Source organism: Trichechus manatus, unplaced genomic scaffold (assembly GCF_000243295.1).
Source record: "Trichechus manatus latirostris isolate Lorelei unplaced genomic scaffold, TriManLat1.0 scaffold00019, whole genome shotgun sequence".
Lineage (NCBI taxonomy): Eukaryota > Metazoa > Chordata > Mammalia > Sirenia > Trichechidae > Trichechus > Trichechus manatus.
The window spans coordinates 12,845,238-12,861,069 of NW_004443955.1; the positions used below are offsets into that span (position 1 = coordinate 12,845,238).

Consider the following 15,832-nt stretch of genomic DNA (forward strand, 5'->3'; position numbering starts at 1 on the left):
CCCTGAATTTGGACTTCTAGCCTACTTTGACTGTGAGGAAATAAACTTCTCTTCGTTAAAACCATCCACTTGTGGTATTTCTGTTATAGCAGCACTAGATGACAAAGGCAGTATCCATTTGTAGATTAGTGTTTTGTTAATACTCTTGTTGCAGGATTGTCTATGCTGTAGAAATTACCGTTGTTGCCCTTTGTTCTTACGTTCCTCTCAGTGTCTCAGTGTCCACCCCTGCCTTGGTAATGTTTTGCTGACTTCCTCCATATTGTGTATTGCCTTTCCTGCCACCAAAAAAGTATTTGAATATTTGAATTCAAGATTTCAGAAGGAACAAATGATGACTATAAGTTGAGAGTATGATGGCGTGTGGCTGATGCAGAATGGAGGAGAAAGTCATTGAAGGAGCACAAGTTGGGGAGCCAGGAGCCCCGTATCAGTTTGATTGTCCATGTGTGTGATGAAACCGCCTCTACTGTGCCTAGAACTTACCTGAATCCCTCCCAAGTATCAAAGAACAGCTCCAATCTCATCATTTCCATGAAGCTGCTCCAATTTGAAGCTCTGGCTGTCTTCACTGATTGCCTTTCATACTTTTTTGACCCATGTGTCTGCCTCTTGACATAGTAAATATTACCCACATCCCAGTCGTGCGTCTTCTCTCCCCAATCAGGTTGTAAGCTCCTTGAAATAAGGAGCCATGTCTCATACTTCTTAACACAAGACTCAGAATCTAGCAGACTTCCTAGTTTCTAGTAAGAATGCATGTAAATCTGTTGCTTTATTTTTTTTTAAGGAAAAAGTATAGTTTGTTGCTGTGGAAAATATTTTAAATGAGAAAACACGAAGTAAATTTTTATTTGATTTCATTCATCTAATTCAGTGCTTCCCGACTTTCTCACATCATGACACATGTGAAAAGTGTTATCTTTGTAGGGCACACTGGCCACCCAGTGCCAGCCTGGCTGCCAGAGGCCTGAGGGGATCAGTAAATCTGTGTGCTCCTGACCTGTTTGCTGGGTCACACTGTTGAGAAGCTCTGCTTCAAGGGAAAGTAGAAAAGGAGAAGTAGAATTTTGAAGGGCGGAATATTCCATTCTTCTACATCATTGAAAATGCTTTTTTGAAGAAGTGAGTACTGGGCAAAGGTTTGAAGGAATTAGGGAAGGATCTTTTCAGATGCAGAAGTTGGGGGGTTGCTGAGACTTTGCGTGAATTGTAAATAAAATTAACCTAAAGGAGAAAAGCAGGAGATAAAAGAGGATTTTAAAAATTCATGTTATGGATGACATTGTTGAACCTCAGCTGTATGACTCGAGAAACATTGGTTTTTCAAAATGGTTTTCCATATCTTTGCCCACTTAGAGTTGTAGAATTTTCAGGCCATAGAGCCTAAAGCTGTCTCTAAATGACGTGAAATTTGGCAATTTAGAGAATATTCTGACTAATTCTAGGGTTTTAATCCCCAGAGCTCCACCCAGAGGCACCTCAGAAGTAAAGCCTGGCAATCTGCTTCTGAAAGGTCACAGCCTTGAAAACCCCACGGAGCAGTGCAGTGGCAACTAACAACAACAATCCCCAAAGCAAATTATATTTATGTAATCAAGTCATTTTCTTTATCCATCATAATGTAATGATTATCAAGGTACGATCACCATAGTGTCTAGTACATTTTTTATTTATTTAGTTAATACGGACAGTATGAAAAACCCATGTATTTTGTCAAGGGCCGTGCATTGTAATCTGGGCTCCACTATCACTAAGCTATGTCACTGAACTGTGTGGGAGCCAGTCCTGTAGCTTCGTCTCACCAGGAAAGTACACATGGCCAACCAGCTACTCTCCAGAATCCATGTAGACCTAAAACATACTTTTTCTCTTAGAAGCTCAGTTTAAAAGCACCTGGTGTCATAATGGTTAAGAGCTCAGCTGCTAACCAAAAGGTTGGCAGTTCACATCCACCAGAAACCCTATGGGGGCAGTTCTACTCTGTCCTATACGGTCACTATGAGACTGAACTGACTCAATGGCACCTAACAACAACAACAAGCCTTAGCAAAATGATATCATTTCTTCTGGAAGTTAGATCCATTGATAGCAGCAAGTATAATGAAAATAAAAACCATCAGTACAAAATAGAGTATATTTTGTTTTACACTGGTGAGTTGGGACAGTTTAGAAAGCAACTTCTGTATCTAGCTCTGAAATCAAAAGGAAGAGTTGTATATTTATGGACCAGTCACATAAGTTGGCTCTATTTTCTTTCTACAAGTCAGGAAACTATGAATAAGCTAATCTTAAAATCATGTTTTAAGCAACCTGTATCAAAACTCCATAAGATTTAAGAGACTTTAGGCAATGCTTTGAATTACACTTAGGACTGTAATAAGCTAGGGCTGTTGTCTTGGTCCTGATGGTGTGTCTAAGAAATTCAACACCAGCTAAAGCTAATTATCATGTGATATCACAGGATCAATAATTTTTCATGAGCTCCCAAAAGAAAAGAAGAAATAGGACAGGTTGGAAGACTGCTCATTGCCTTAGGGATACTCCTGTTCTCAGAAGGAGTGAGTTTTTGAATCTGAGACAGTTCATCTCTCTTCCTCTGCTCCTAGAACATGACCTTCAAAGAGAAATTTTGACTTTAACATTTCTTAATCAAGTGAAGTTCATTTTGGTCCCGATTTCAGGGTTTTTTATTTCTCCAAGTGTATTGGATGTTCTCAGACTGGTTGGGGTGGGAATCTCCCTTCACAGTGACAAAGCAGGCCTTCTCTTGGAACACCAACCTGAGGACATTTGCCAGTATTGGTACTGTTTAGTGATGGGAGGGCCCCAAAGTCCCCGTTAAGACTAGTAACAAGGTCTCTACTAAGCTAGTAACTCGCTCCTCCTTTTCACCGTCCTGTTACGTAACCAAAGGGAGTTGTCAGAGAGAAAAGTCTTAAAGATTTTGCAAAAATTATGTTCATCCACTTCCAATTGTGGAATGAATAATGTTAATTCCCTTTTCTAGAGGATCCAGGCCATTTCTGGAGAAACTTCAGATGAATATTAGATACAGTTGCTCTTTCCAGAAAGAAAGTTATCTAGAGTTATCAGAATTTGTTGTTGTTGTGTGCCGTACAGTTGACTTTTGAATAGTGATATGCTATCCTTAATGGCGGCTGCTATAACCTTCACCCAGGGAAGCTCTGTCCAGCAAATGCTGTTGAGAATGTGTGCTGCAGTATGCCTTGGCAAGAACCAGATTGTGAGCAAAGCAGCTATAGCTCTTTGGCTGTGGAAGCCTAGACCCACCCCTCCACTCTTCAAAGAAGGCTTTGGATCCTTCTTTACGCATGTATTTTCTTGGGCCTTTAATGATTTGTGGGAGGTTCAGGGCCAACAATTTGCATGAGACAAGTTCTCAAAGCCCAGTGACAAAAGCTAAGAAGTGGGGAGAAGGAAGGAGTGTTGGTGTGTGAAGAATGACAGAAGAGAAGGATAATAAAAAGGAAGTGAGTTGATTCCCAGAAAGGGACTTATGCTGGTTGTGCAGGCAGTCTTGGCATTCAGTCAAAGCAGACAGGTAGAGTTCCAGAAAACTTGATGGGTTGACCTTTAGCCAGTATGTTTATTCCTGGTTCCCCCTAAAGCAAATTTAGTTTCATTTTTTATTTTCTATTAAGGCTTTGAATTACTGGGAAAGATTTGCAGTTGTAAAATGGTTCTTTTCAGAAAATGGAATGTGAATGAAGTGTGTATTTTTCCTTAACCTTTTCTGATTTCCAGATGATTGGAGAAGCCTTATTTTTCTAGCATACCTTAGCCAGCATTTTTGGAACTGTCAGTTGCAAATCATTAGTCAGCCGCAAAATCACTTTTGTGGATCTCAACCATCATTTTTCAAATGCAATAGAATAGACTATGTCAGAGTTTATCTCACATGTTAAAGATAGTTAATCAGGGATGATTTGTTACTATTTCAAATTTTATGCATATGGGCCAGTCCTGATGGCACCAGCAGAAAAGGTAAGAGCAGGGGCAGGAACGTGTACTGAGCAGGGCTTCCAACTGACTCTGCCTGGTTCAGTCAGGGCTGATGAAGCAAAATCTGAATGGACCTGAATTTTTTTTAATGTGGATGAAGTGGAATGATAAGTGGAACAGGAAAAATTACAGATTGAAGCCCTGCTAGAAACTTAATCTCCCTTTGAGAAAACAAGGACAGTGTGCACGTTGCATAGCAGCCAAATCTCTTGATCTGCGGTCAGAAACAGCAGTGTCCTGCTCAAAGATGGTGGCCAACTGCGCCACTTTGAATGTGTGTCGCTCTCCACAGTCCAAGCAATAATCCAATCTCCAGCATCAGGCTCCTGAAAGAGCTCCCTATGCCTCTTCCAGTTCTCCCATTCCAGGGCTTCAATCCCTAATTTTTCCTGTTACGTGCTTATTGTTCCGCTTCATTCAAATTTTAAAAATTGGAGTCTGTTCCAATTTCACTTCATCGGTCATGACAGTGCCAGTTTGAACTGGTTCGAAGCCCTGGTACTGAGACTTCTGGTCCTCAGCTCAGTAGGAGGAGAGGAGAAGGAGGCAAGAATTGACCTCACACGGGGTAGCATCGTTGAGGACCAGTTTGTTGCTCAGTAAAAGCAGCTCTTCAAATCCTGGAGAAATGGGTGCATAGATGTTAGTCTGCCTTTCTAAAGAGAAATTCATCTCTTTGTTCTGTTTTGAGTTTCCCCTTGTTTCCTATGAAAATCTTTTGAGGAAGGAAAAGGAGACCCAAGGGGCACAGAACATGAAAGCAAACCTCAGTCAAGCATGGTCCTTTCCTGAAAGACTTCATCATCTGTAGGAGGGAGCACTTTTGGATCCAGGTCCCAGCATATCATAGGAAGGTTGCCTTTCTCTGTTGCATTTTAACTGATGGATGCCAAGTTTATTTGTCAGTGTTTACAGTGAGGCTTGTTTATTTTGAGACCCTTTCTGTGTTGTGGAAAGGAGCAGAATTTACAGAGATGAGCCCCCATGAAGTTACATTTCTGTGATGAAGCCAGCAGAATGTGTGTTTTTTTTTTTTTTTCTTCAAAACCCATGTTTGCATGACAGTTGTTCACAGGAGAGGTATTTGGTTATACGTACTCTGGAGGCGGTCAGTTTTAATCTGCAGGCCACAGAAGGAAGAAGTAACTCGTATGGTCAGGGATGTCATCTTGAAAACTGATGTGCAAGAAAACAGCCTCCACCTTCCATATTTTTTTTCTTTTCTAAGCTGGGTTTAATAGAGATGTTTGTGAACTGTCTTAGAAGGTGAAGGGTCATGTCCAACACTGGACTTTCACAGAGCTTGAGTTTTCTATATTGTTTTAATAATTCTTACTATCATTTATCTTTTGCAATGAAGTCTGATCTATAGCAAGTCCATCTCTCTTCTTCAGGGGCAATGTTATTCTGGGATTTTTCCTCACAGAAATTACTTTGAGACTACCATGAGATAAGAGGAAAAAATATATCTCTTAATTAAGAACGGCCCTTGAAGGAGTCCCTGCATAAAGAAAATAGAAACCATCTTAGTTACCCACAATAAAAATATCCTGACAACCAAAATGTCCACATCAATAATACTTCACTTGCAAGTGTTACTGGGAAAACCATAGCATTTGCTTTCTAAAAAGAAATACTTCTTCATATAGTAAGTAACCTTTTGAAACTGATTTTTTTTTCACTTGGCATAATGTCTTTGACATTCATCCAAATTGTTACAAGTATCAATTATTTGTTCCTCTTTGTTGTTAAGTAGAATATACCACAGCCTATCTATTCATTGTCGAAGAACATTCGGGTTGCTTCCAGTGTTTGGCAGTTATGAATAGAACTGCTGTAAACATTTGGTTTTGTGTGTACATCAGTGTTCATTTCTCTAGAATAGGTACTCAGGGGTAGGATTGCTGGGACAATGTATATTTAATGTATATTTAACTTCATAAGTAACTGCCAAATCATTTTCCAGAGTGTCTATGCTATATTGCATTACTATCAAGAACGCACTAGAGTTCCAGTTAATCTGCATGTTTCTCAACACTCAGTATTGTCAGTATTTTTTAATTTTAGCCATCTTAATAGGTTTGTAAGGAGCCCTGATGGTGTAGTGAATAAACACTCAGCTGCTAACCAAAAGATGGGTGGTTTGAACCCACCAGCTACTCCATGGGAGAAAGATGTGGCAGACAGTGGCAGTCTGCTTCCGTAAAGACTATAACCTTGGAAACCCTATGGGGCAGTTCTACTCTGCCCTATAGGGTTTCTGTGAGTCAGAATCGACTCGAAGGCAACAGGTTTGAAAAAGTTTGTAGTTGTATCTCATCATGGTTTTAATTTGCATTTTCCTAATGGCTAATGATGTTGAACATCTTTTCATAAGCTTATTCGATATCCTATATCTTCTTTGGTGAAGTGTCTGTTTATGTCTTTTGCCAATTTTTAAATTGAGTTTGTTTTCCTTATTGTTGAGTTTTAAGTGTTCTTTATTCTGCACGCAAGTGGGATATGTGATTTGCAATTATTTTTTCCCAGTCTTAAGTTATCTACATTCTCTGAATAATGCCTTTCACAGAGAAAAAGTTTCTAATTTTGATGAAGTCTAGTTTATTTATCACTTGTTTTTATTTTATGGGTCATGCTTTTTATGCTATGTCTAAGAACTTATTGCCCAACCCAAAGTCATAGGTTTTCTACTGTTTTTGTTTTTCTAAAAGTTTCATAGTTTTAGATTTTACACTTAGATTTATGATCCATTTTTAGTTGGTTTTTGTATATGGTATGAAGTTTAGGTGAGGTTTTTTTGTTTTTTGTTTTGCCTATGAATGTCCAGTTGTTACAACACCATTTTTTGAAAAGACTATCCTTCTTCCATTGAATTGCATTTGCACTTCTGTCAAAACTCAATTGGCCGTATTTGTGTGGGCGTATTTCTGGATTCTCTATTTTGTTCCACTGAGCTACATGTTCATTCCTTTGCTAATATGATTCATCTTGATTACTGTAACTTTATAGTAAGTCTTAAAATTGAGTGGTGTGAATCCTCCAACTTTATTCTACTTTTTTAAAATTGACTTAGCTATTCTAATTCCTTTGCCCTTCTATAATAATTTTAGAATCAGCTTCTATGTCTACAAAAAGTTCTGCCAGGCTTCTGGTTGGTATTTTGTGAAATCGGTAGAGCAGTTTGGCGAGAATTAACATTTTTACTCTTTTGAGCCTTCCAATCCATGAACATAATATGTCTCTCCAATTATTTAGGTCTCCTTTAACTTTTTTTTAATCAGAATTTTATAGTTTTTAACACAGATCCTGTACGTACTTTGTGAGATTTATATGTATTTCATTTTTTGGAACTATTGTAAATATTTCTGATTTTTTTAAGTTCAGTTTTTAATTGGACATTGCTAGTTGTACTAGTTTCCTATAGTAACTGTAATAAGTCACTACAAACCTGGTGACTTAAAACAACAGAAATTTATTCTTGCACAGGTCTGGATGCCACTGCTTGATAGCAGTTTCACTGGGATGAAATCAAGTTGTCGGCAGGGGCACAGTACTTCTGGAGGCTCTAGGAGAGAATCTATTCATTGCCTCTTCCAGTTTGTGGTGGCTGATGGCACTCCTTGGCTTATATCCGCATACTCCAGTTTCTGCCTCTCTCTTCACGTCAGCTCTTCTCTGTATGACAAATCTCTGTCTCTCCCTTTTAAGGACACTTGTGATGGAATTTAGGGTCCACTCAGATAATGCAGGATAATCTTTTAATCTCGAGATCCTTAATAACATCTTCAAAAACTTTACCATGTAAGGTGACATTCACAGATGCCAGGAATTAGGACCTGATATTTTAGGGGAACATTTTTCAGCCTACCCTACTAGTGTTGAGGACTAAGGTGCGCCCGACCCAAGCCATGGTATTTTCAATCACCTCATATGCATACGAAAGCTGGACAGTGAATAAGGAAGACCAAAGAAGAATTGATGCATTTGAATTATGGTGTTGTCAAAGAATGTTGAATATAGCATGGATTGCCAGAAGAACAAACAAATCTATCTTGGAAGAAGTACAGCCAGAATGCTCCTTAGAAGTGAGGATAGTGAGACTTTGTCTCACATACTTTGGACATGTTATCAGGAGAGACCAGTCCCTGGAGAAGGACATCATGCTCGATAAAGTAAAGGGTCAGTGAAAAAGAGGAAAACCCTCAATGAGATGGACTGCCACAGTGGCTGCAACAATGGGCTCAAATATGGCAGTGACTGTGAGGATGGAACAGGACCGGGCAGTGTTTTGTTCTTTTGTACATAGGGTCTCTGTGAGTTGGAACCAACTCGACGGCACCTAACAACAATAGCAATACTAGTGTTTAGGTATCAAGTTTTGCTTATTTGTTGGTGATTTTTGTGTGTTGACCTTGTATCCTACAGCCTTGCTTAACTCACAAATTCTAGAAGTATTTTGGTAAATTCTTTGAGATTTTCTACATAAATAATCATGTTGCCTACAAATAGGAAGAGTTTTATTTCTTCCTTTCCAATCTGTATGCCTTTTATTTCTTTTTCTTTCCTTACTACATTGGCTGAAACTTCCAATATGATATTAAATAGGAGTGGTAAAAGTGGACATCCTTGTCTTATTCCTGATCTTAGGAGGAAAACATTCAGTATTCACATTTAACCCGTTATGGACCAACAGTATCTATAGCTACCACTTACTTTTTTTTTTATCTCTGGGCTTCATTGGGAAGCTACTGTCCCATTGACAGTATGTACTGCCAGTATGGAGGGCCCTATATAACGGTTTGAAATGGAAAAAACAGGCATGTGCCAAAAATTACTGTTTTTACAGGGTATTGTATAATGTGGTGCTAAATCATTGAATTTTGGCAGGAAAAACATGAATTTAAATTTTTTTTTTTTTAATTTGGTACACATGTGTACCTCTGGACTCTGGGGTGTATAACTTGTGTTCACAAGGAGCATACATATGTACCTCTGGACCGCAAGGGTACAATTTGTGGGTTGAGGCATAAAACAAAAACCATGTTACCTATCAAAAATTCAGGCACACTCAATGATTAGCATGCCTTCCATTACTGAAAACACATAGTATCAACAAAAAAATTAAAAGGAAAAAAAAATTGGGTCACAGAAGGGTTAAGTATGATTTAGCTGTAGGTTTTTTTGATAGATAGTCTGTAACAGGTTGAAGAATTTTTTTCTATTCCTCTTTTGCTGAGAAATTTTTATCATGCATGGATATTGAATTTTGTCACATGATTTTTTCTGCATCAGTTGACAATAATCATCTGTTTTTTCTTCTTTAGATTATTAGTATGATGAATTACATTTATTGGTTTCCAAATATTGTGCCAGCCTTGCATTACTGGGACAAATTCTGCTTGGTTGTGGTGTATTATTATTTTTATACATTGCTGTATTTGACTTATAATTTTTTGGGGGGGATTTTTTGTGTCTATGTTCATGAGAGATATTGGTCCATAGTTGTCTTGTCATGTACTGTATTTGTCTGGTTTTGGAACCAGGGTAATGCTGGCCTCATAAAATAAATCGGGGAGTTCTCTTTCCTCTTCTACTTTCTGGGAGAGATTATAGAAATTTGGTGTTATTTCTTCTTTAAATGTTTGGTAGAATTTACCAGTGAAACCATCTGGGTCTGGTGTTCTTTTTTAGAAGATGTTTAACTACAAATTCATTTTCTTTCATAGTTACATGACTATTCAGGTCATCTGTTTCATCTTGGGTGAATTTTGGTAGTTTGTAGTCTTTGGGGACTTGGTCCATTTCATCTAATTTATGTGCATAGAGTAGTTCATAGTATTCTATTTTTATACTTAAAAGGTCTGGTGTATCTGTAGTTGTAGCCTCTCTTTCATTCCTGGTAATTTGTGTCTTTCCTCTTTTTTGTCTTTGTCAATCTTACTAGACTTATGAGTTTTATGGATTTTTTCAAAGAACATGCTTTTGTGATTCCTTGCTATTCTCAATTGTTTTCTATATGCAATTTCATTGATTTCTGCTCTTTATATTATTTTCTTCCTTTTGCTTGCTTTGGGCTTATTTTATTGTTTTATTTTTTTTAGATTCTTAAGGTAGAATTTCAAATTATTTGAGACCTTTCTTCTTTTCTAAATAATGGTATAAATTTCCTTCTAAGCACTACTTTACCTGCATCCTTCAAGTCTTGGTATGTTGTATTTTCATTTTCATTTAGTTAAAAATATTTTTAATACCCCTTAAGACTTCCTTTTTGACCTGTTGATTTTTTAGAAGTGTGTTGATTTCCAAGTGTTTTGAGGTTTCCCTTTTACCTTTTTTATATTGATTTTCAGCTTAATTCCATTATGGTCTGTAAACGTACGTTATATAATTTCAGTTATTTTAAGTTTGTTAAGGTTTGTTTTATGACCCATGATGTAGTTAATCTTAATGAATGTTTGATTGTTTGGTTATTGGATTTTCTATAACAGGAGCCATGCCTCTAAACTGGGCCTATTTGTTTGCTTTTTCACTCAAGACTCTTCCTGGAAGGCTGTCACTCACAACCCGTTCTTTTCTTTATCTAGAGTACCCAGGATGTGAGAAGTGATGATGATGATGATGAAGAGGAAGAGGAAGAGGAGGAAGAAGAGGAGACTCCCAAAGGCAAAGACATAGACTGTTTGAAGAATGGCCTCGGGGCTGACAGGAACCTCATTCCCAATGGTCAACATGGCTGTTAGCTTGAAACCCCGTAGCTCCTGCAGCACAGTGGGCTGCAAGGGCTATTGGAAGCCTGAAATGCTTCCCTGTCCATCACTGTGGCCCACAGGACCCACAGAGACCCCAGATTCTGCCCTTCCCTCTTTCTAACCACCACCTTCCCTCCCACCTAAGACGTGTTTAACAAAATGTTGTTGACTTGTGTTAAAATGTTAAATATAAGCATCCCCATGTATTTTACTGCAGTTAGGACTCAGACTAGTCAAAGATTTCAAAAATTTCTCCAGAGAACTTTTTCAATTCTAATTGCGTTCATTCATGCATTTGAGACATTTGATTTTTTAGGAGTCCATTCTGTTGTAGGCCCTTTTACCTTCCCACCTTGCCTATCCTTGGGCATGGTTTGAGAAGTGCTAAGTTAACCCACTTTTTCCAGGTGTGTTTGGCCACGGAGAACACAGGATAGCTCACTTTCCAAAAATGAGTCAGATGTGGTAAAGAATAGTGACAGAAGGACCAAACCACGAGACCAGACTTGCAGGGCTCATGGGCCACATCCTGCCACGGGCAGTATTTGTTTTAACTTTGCAAGCCTCAGTGCCTCATCTAAACAATGAGAATAATAATTCCTGCCCTGCCTACCTCACAGGGTTGTAGTAAGGATCAAATGAGATAATAGAAGTGAAAGTGCACATTGAATACTATCAATTGTAAAGTATTATTATTGCTGGTAACCCTCTTTCCACCGTGATTCCAGGTGTTTGTGAGAGGGAGACCTGGCCAAACTTGGCCCTAATGGGCATGAAGCAAAAGACATTTCCTTTCCTTTTAAATGTGTCTGGAGATACCTTGGAAGTGCAGATACCCCAGAAGTCTGTTTCCATTTTATTTGGTAACTATTTAGTTGTTAGCATCCCAAGGATAATTTTCGAATTTCCCTGGAATTCTCCTCCTTCAGGCACCACAGCCAAGGGAAGAAAATTTTAGACCCCAATCCTTTCTTTTGCCGGTCTCTCACTTTTTTCCACTCTAAGAGGGAAGCTTCCTGCTACTGCAGTGAGCCCCTCCTTCAGGCCAGCAGAGCTACACAGCTGTCTCTAGGGCCCGCCTGGGGGCCTTTCTTGGGTGGGGGTCTGACCCAGGCCATGAAGCTCAGAGAGCCACCTCAGCAGCTTGAGCCTCTGAAGGATGGATGAAATGCATGTGCATTGCCTGGCCAAAGGAAAATACTGGAAACAGAAAGAGGATGCTACATTATTTCGTCTGTGTTACCCAGCCAAATCAAAATACATACCAGTAAAACAAAACAAAAAAGGCCTGGATGATACCCCTCAAAAATATCAAAGGACATATGCTAGATTCCATGATAGCTGCTTGAGCTGCCTACCTTTCTGGAAGGATTGGATCAGAGCTGGTGAGTCAGTAGCCGGATCTCCCTGCTCTCCAGGAAGGAGGTGAGTGGGGAAGACTTGAACGCATCCTCCAGTGCCCTCTGCAGCCTCCTCCCCGTCAGTGGGCATATCTGAGCACAGTGGGGCAGGGTAGGCCTCAGGGAACACTTAGGTTTCTGCTGCCTGAGGAGAGACAGAGTCTTTCAAAGGAAGAGCCTGAGCAGAATAGGCTTCCTCCTAGGCTAATATATTTTGGTCAGATTTTATATCTTCACTCGATTTTTGCTCAAGGGCCTCATTATAAAGCCAAATAGGAGGTAAGATCACTGGGACTGGAAACTATACACACAGGCCCAACAAGTGGAGAAGAGCACGGTACACAGTAAGGATTTCTGAGTTTTTGTTTTTTAATAAAAAGATATTTTTAAAACCTTCAGAATTCTTTTCCCCAACAAAATCTTTTTGAGGAATCATTGGAACAACAGAAAAACAAGTGTCAACATTTTTCTACATGATATCTTCTGACTACAATAACATGTACATTAGATGTATAATGTGATATTGTACATTGAAAAACCCTCCCTTCACATTAGGACATACTGTTGACATAAATATTATATTATTATTGTTATTATTATTTTGGAGGAAGAAGGTCACATTAAGCTATTATTTTTATTTCCAGTTAACATACTTTTTTTTTTCCTTGATTCTTTTGGTCTTGTCTTTGCTAAATATCTTGCTTAAAGTAAAAAATCGTTTACTTTTTTTTTTCCTCTCATTTGAATATTGAAGGTAAAATTGCAGTTTAAATTTGCATTTTTGTGACATCCTTTGGGGTTTTGTGGTTAAATTTTAAAAGTTACCTCTCTTTCTACAGGAAACAAGGGCTCAGGACCATGCCAGAATGGCTTTATAAAAATGTAATCCACGATGCCATTGTAATGTTAAAGAATAACTTATAATAAAACAAAAATAAGAGTCCTGCGTGCATGGTGATTAAATAGATTAAACACACACATTGCTTGACTTCTTAGAGATAATTGCTGATTCACTGTGTAGTGGAAACAAAGACTTGCCATCTTTCAGAAATGCCCCTCCCAGGAATTAGAGGGGAAACAGTGAGGAGAACTGAACTACTAGGCAAGTAGGGGATAGGCTGGGCCTGGCTGACAACCCCATACCTGACTGGGTGATCCTCTTGGCTGTGCACAATGTAGACAGCGCTAACTTGTAGACTAGAGGCTAACCTGGATCATGACATTTGGAGCCCTGTAGAGGGACTGTAGAAGTGCTAAGAAAGGGGGCTTGTTCTAAAGGCATTTTTTTGGCCATGTTTTTTGTACCTATCCTGCAAAGTGTAGGAGGAAATATGGTCTAGGTTGGTGGTTTAACTGGCTATCCATCAGAATTACCTACAGAGCTTAAAAAATACAGCTTGCCTGTTTCCCGCCCCACATTTTGATTCAGTACTTCTGGAGTGAGAACCCCAAATCTGCATATTAACAGAATCCCAGGTGCTTCTGAAGAGCAGTCGGACTCTGTTTGATCCCACCTTGTTTTATCCCTGGAAACCCTGGTGGCATAGTGGTTAAAAGCTATGGCTGCAAACCAAAAGGTTGGCAGTTTGAATCCACCAGGCACTCCTTGGAAACTCTATGGGGCAGTTCTACTCTGTCCTATAGGGTCGCTGTGAGTTGGAATCGACTTGATGGCAATGGGTTTGGTTTCGTTTGGTTTGGGTTTGTTTTATTCCTACTAGAAGTCTTAAGGGAGCCCTTGTGGCACAATGGTTAAGAGTTTGGCTGCTAACCAAAATGTCAGCAGTTCAAATCCACCAGCTGCTCCTTGGAAACCCTACAGGGCAGTTCTACTCTGTCCTATAGGGTTGCTATGAGTTGGACTCGACGGCAATGAGGTTTTATTTTATTTTATTTTTTTTAGCAGCTTCAAACACTAATAGACAGGAAAATGCAATGATAAAGAATATTTAATCCAAAATAAAATAAGGAGATAAATAGAAACCGCAGTTAAGATGATTAACATGATAGTAGATTTAAACCCAAATTTATCAGTAATTGTACTGTCTTAGTTATCTAGTGCTGCTGTAACAGAAATGTCACAAGTGGGTGGCTTTAACAAAGAGAAATTTATTTTCTGAAAGCTTAGGAGGCTAGGAGTCCAAATTCAGGGCATCGGCTAGAGGAAGGCTTTCTCCTTCTGTTTGCTCTGGGGGATGATCCTTGTCTCTATTCAGTTTCTGTTCCTCAGTTCCTTGGTAATCTTCATGTGGTGTGTATCTTCCCCTCCATTTGTGCTTCCTTCACTATGCCCAATCTGCTGTTTTTATATCTCAAAGGCGATCGGCATAAGGCACATCTTACACTGGTATGGTCTCACTAACGTTACAAAGAAAGTCCTATTTCCAAATGGAATTACATCCATTGCTATAGGGATTTAGGACTCACAACACATATTTTGCGTGGGGGGGGGACACAATTCAATCTATAACATACACCACATTTTAAAAAGAATACCAGATTGGCTTTTTAAATATGCTGCTTACAAGAGATGCACTGTTGGGGGAGTCTGGGAAGTTGACAGCATGAACAGATCTAAGATCTCAACTTTCTCCCCAAAAACATCAGTAAAAGCAACCAGAATCCCGTATTCAGCCCTTTAAGAAATCCGAAACGATACACCAAGAACACCAGCAAGGAACTAAAAATGAAATAAAGATGAGGATGAATCATATGGTAGGAAAATAATTTCTTCCACTGTCCCGACCCCTTGCCCTCCCAGTGTGGCAGAGGAATAGTCCCAGTGGCCCAGCAGCCACCTGACACTGCCACCTGGTGTACAAATTACCTGAGCACCAGGAAGGGCCCCTGATCTCTGTCTCTGAAACTAAAGCACAGATCTCCCAGGTGATATGTTCAGGGTGTCCCCAGCATGGCAGAAGGATGGCTCCAGTGGCCTGGCAGTTGCTCAGCACCACCAGCCAGTGCACAGATCATCTGCACCCTTGGAAGTTCTCCTGCTCTCTGGTTCCAATTCTAACAGCACAGATCTCCCAGGTGAATGTTTAAGATGTCCCTGCCCCTTACCCTCCTGGTATGGTACCCTCACTGGGTAGAGGAGAGAGTAGTAACCCAAAGACTAAAGGCTGCCCCACTCCGAGGGTGGAATGAATAGTGTGTGTTTTCAGATCTGTCTGGGAGCCTCTGAAAAACTGAAACCTTGGCTTGAGCTGGAGATACCACAGGGAAGGAGAGGGATAAGCAATCAAAGTCTGAAGACAGTGACCTCCTAAGAGTTTTTTGCAAAAATGTTCACTGTTGAAAGCACCATATAACTGGGGGGAATCGGGAAAGCCAACATCTTGTGAAAATTTTTTTGCTTAAGCAAAAAATCACAAGGTACACAGAGAAAAAAAATAAGGGCCCATTCAAGTGAATAAGACAAAGGGGAAGAAACCATATTGATGGAAACCCAAATAATGAACATAATAGAAGCATATAATAAACAGTTTTAAACGAGCTCAAAGAACTAAAATAAAACATAGACAAAGAACTAAAGGAAATAAGGAAAACCATGCATGAGCAAAATGAGAATATATATATATATAGAGAAAACATAAAAAAGGAACCAAAACGAATTTCTAGAGCCTAAAATTATAATCACTGAAATGAAAAAAT

General features: G+C 39.3%; 1 protein-coding gene across 1 annotated transcript in view; it reads left to right on the top strand.

Moving 5' to 3' along the window:
• The window catches only part of CERS3 (ceramide synthase 3), a 110,704-nt gene extending 99,938 nt beyond the window's left edge, over window positions 1-10,766 (top strand). The window contains exon 10 of the mRNA XM_004372686.2: window positions 10,611-10,766. Within this exon, the coding sequence (XP_004372743.1) occupies window positions 10,611-10,766 (156 nt within the window). The remainder of the gene's footprint in view (window positions 1-10,610) is intronic.
• The last annotated feature ends 5,066 nt before the right edge of the window (window positions 10,767-15,832 follow it).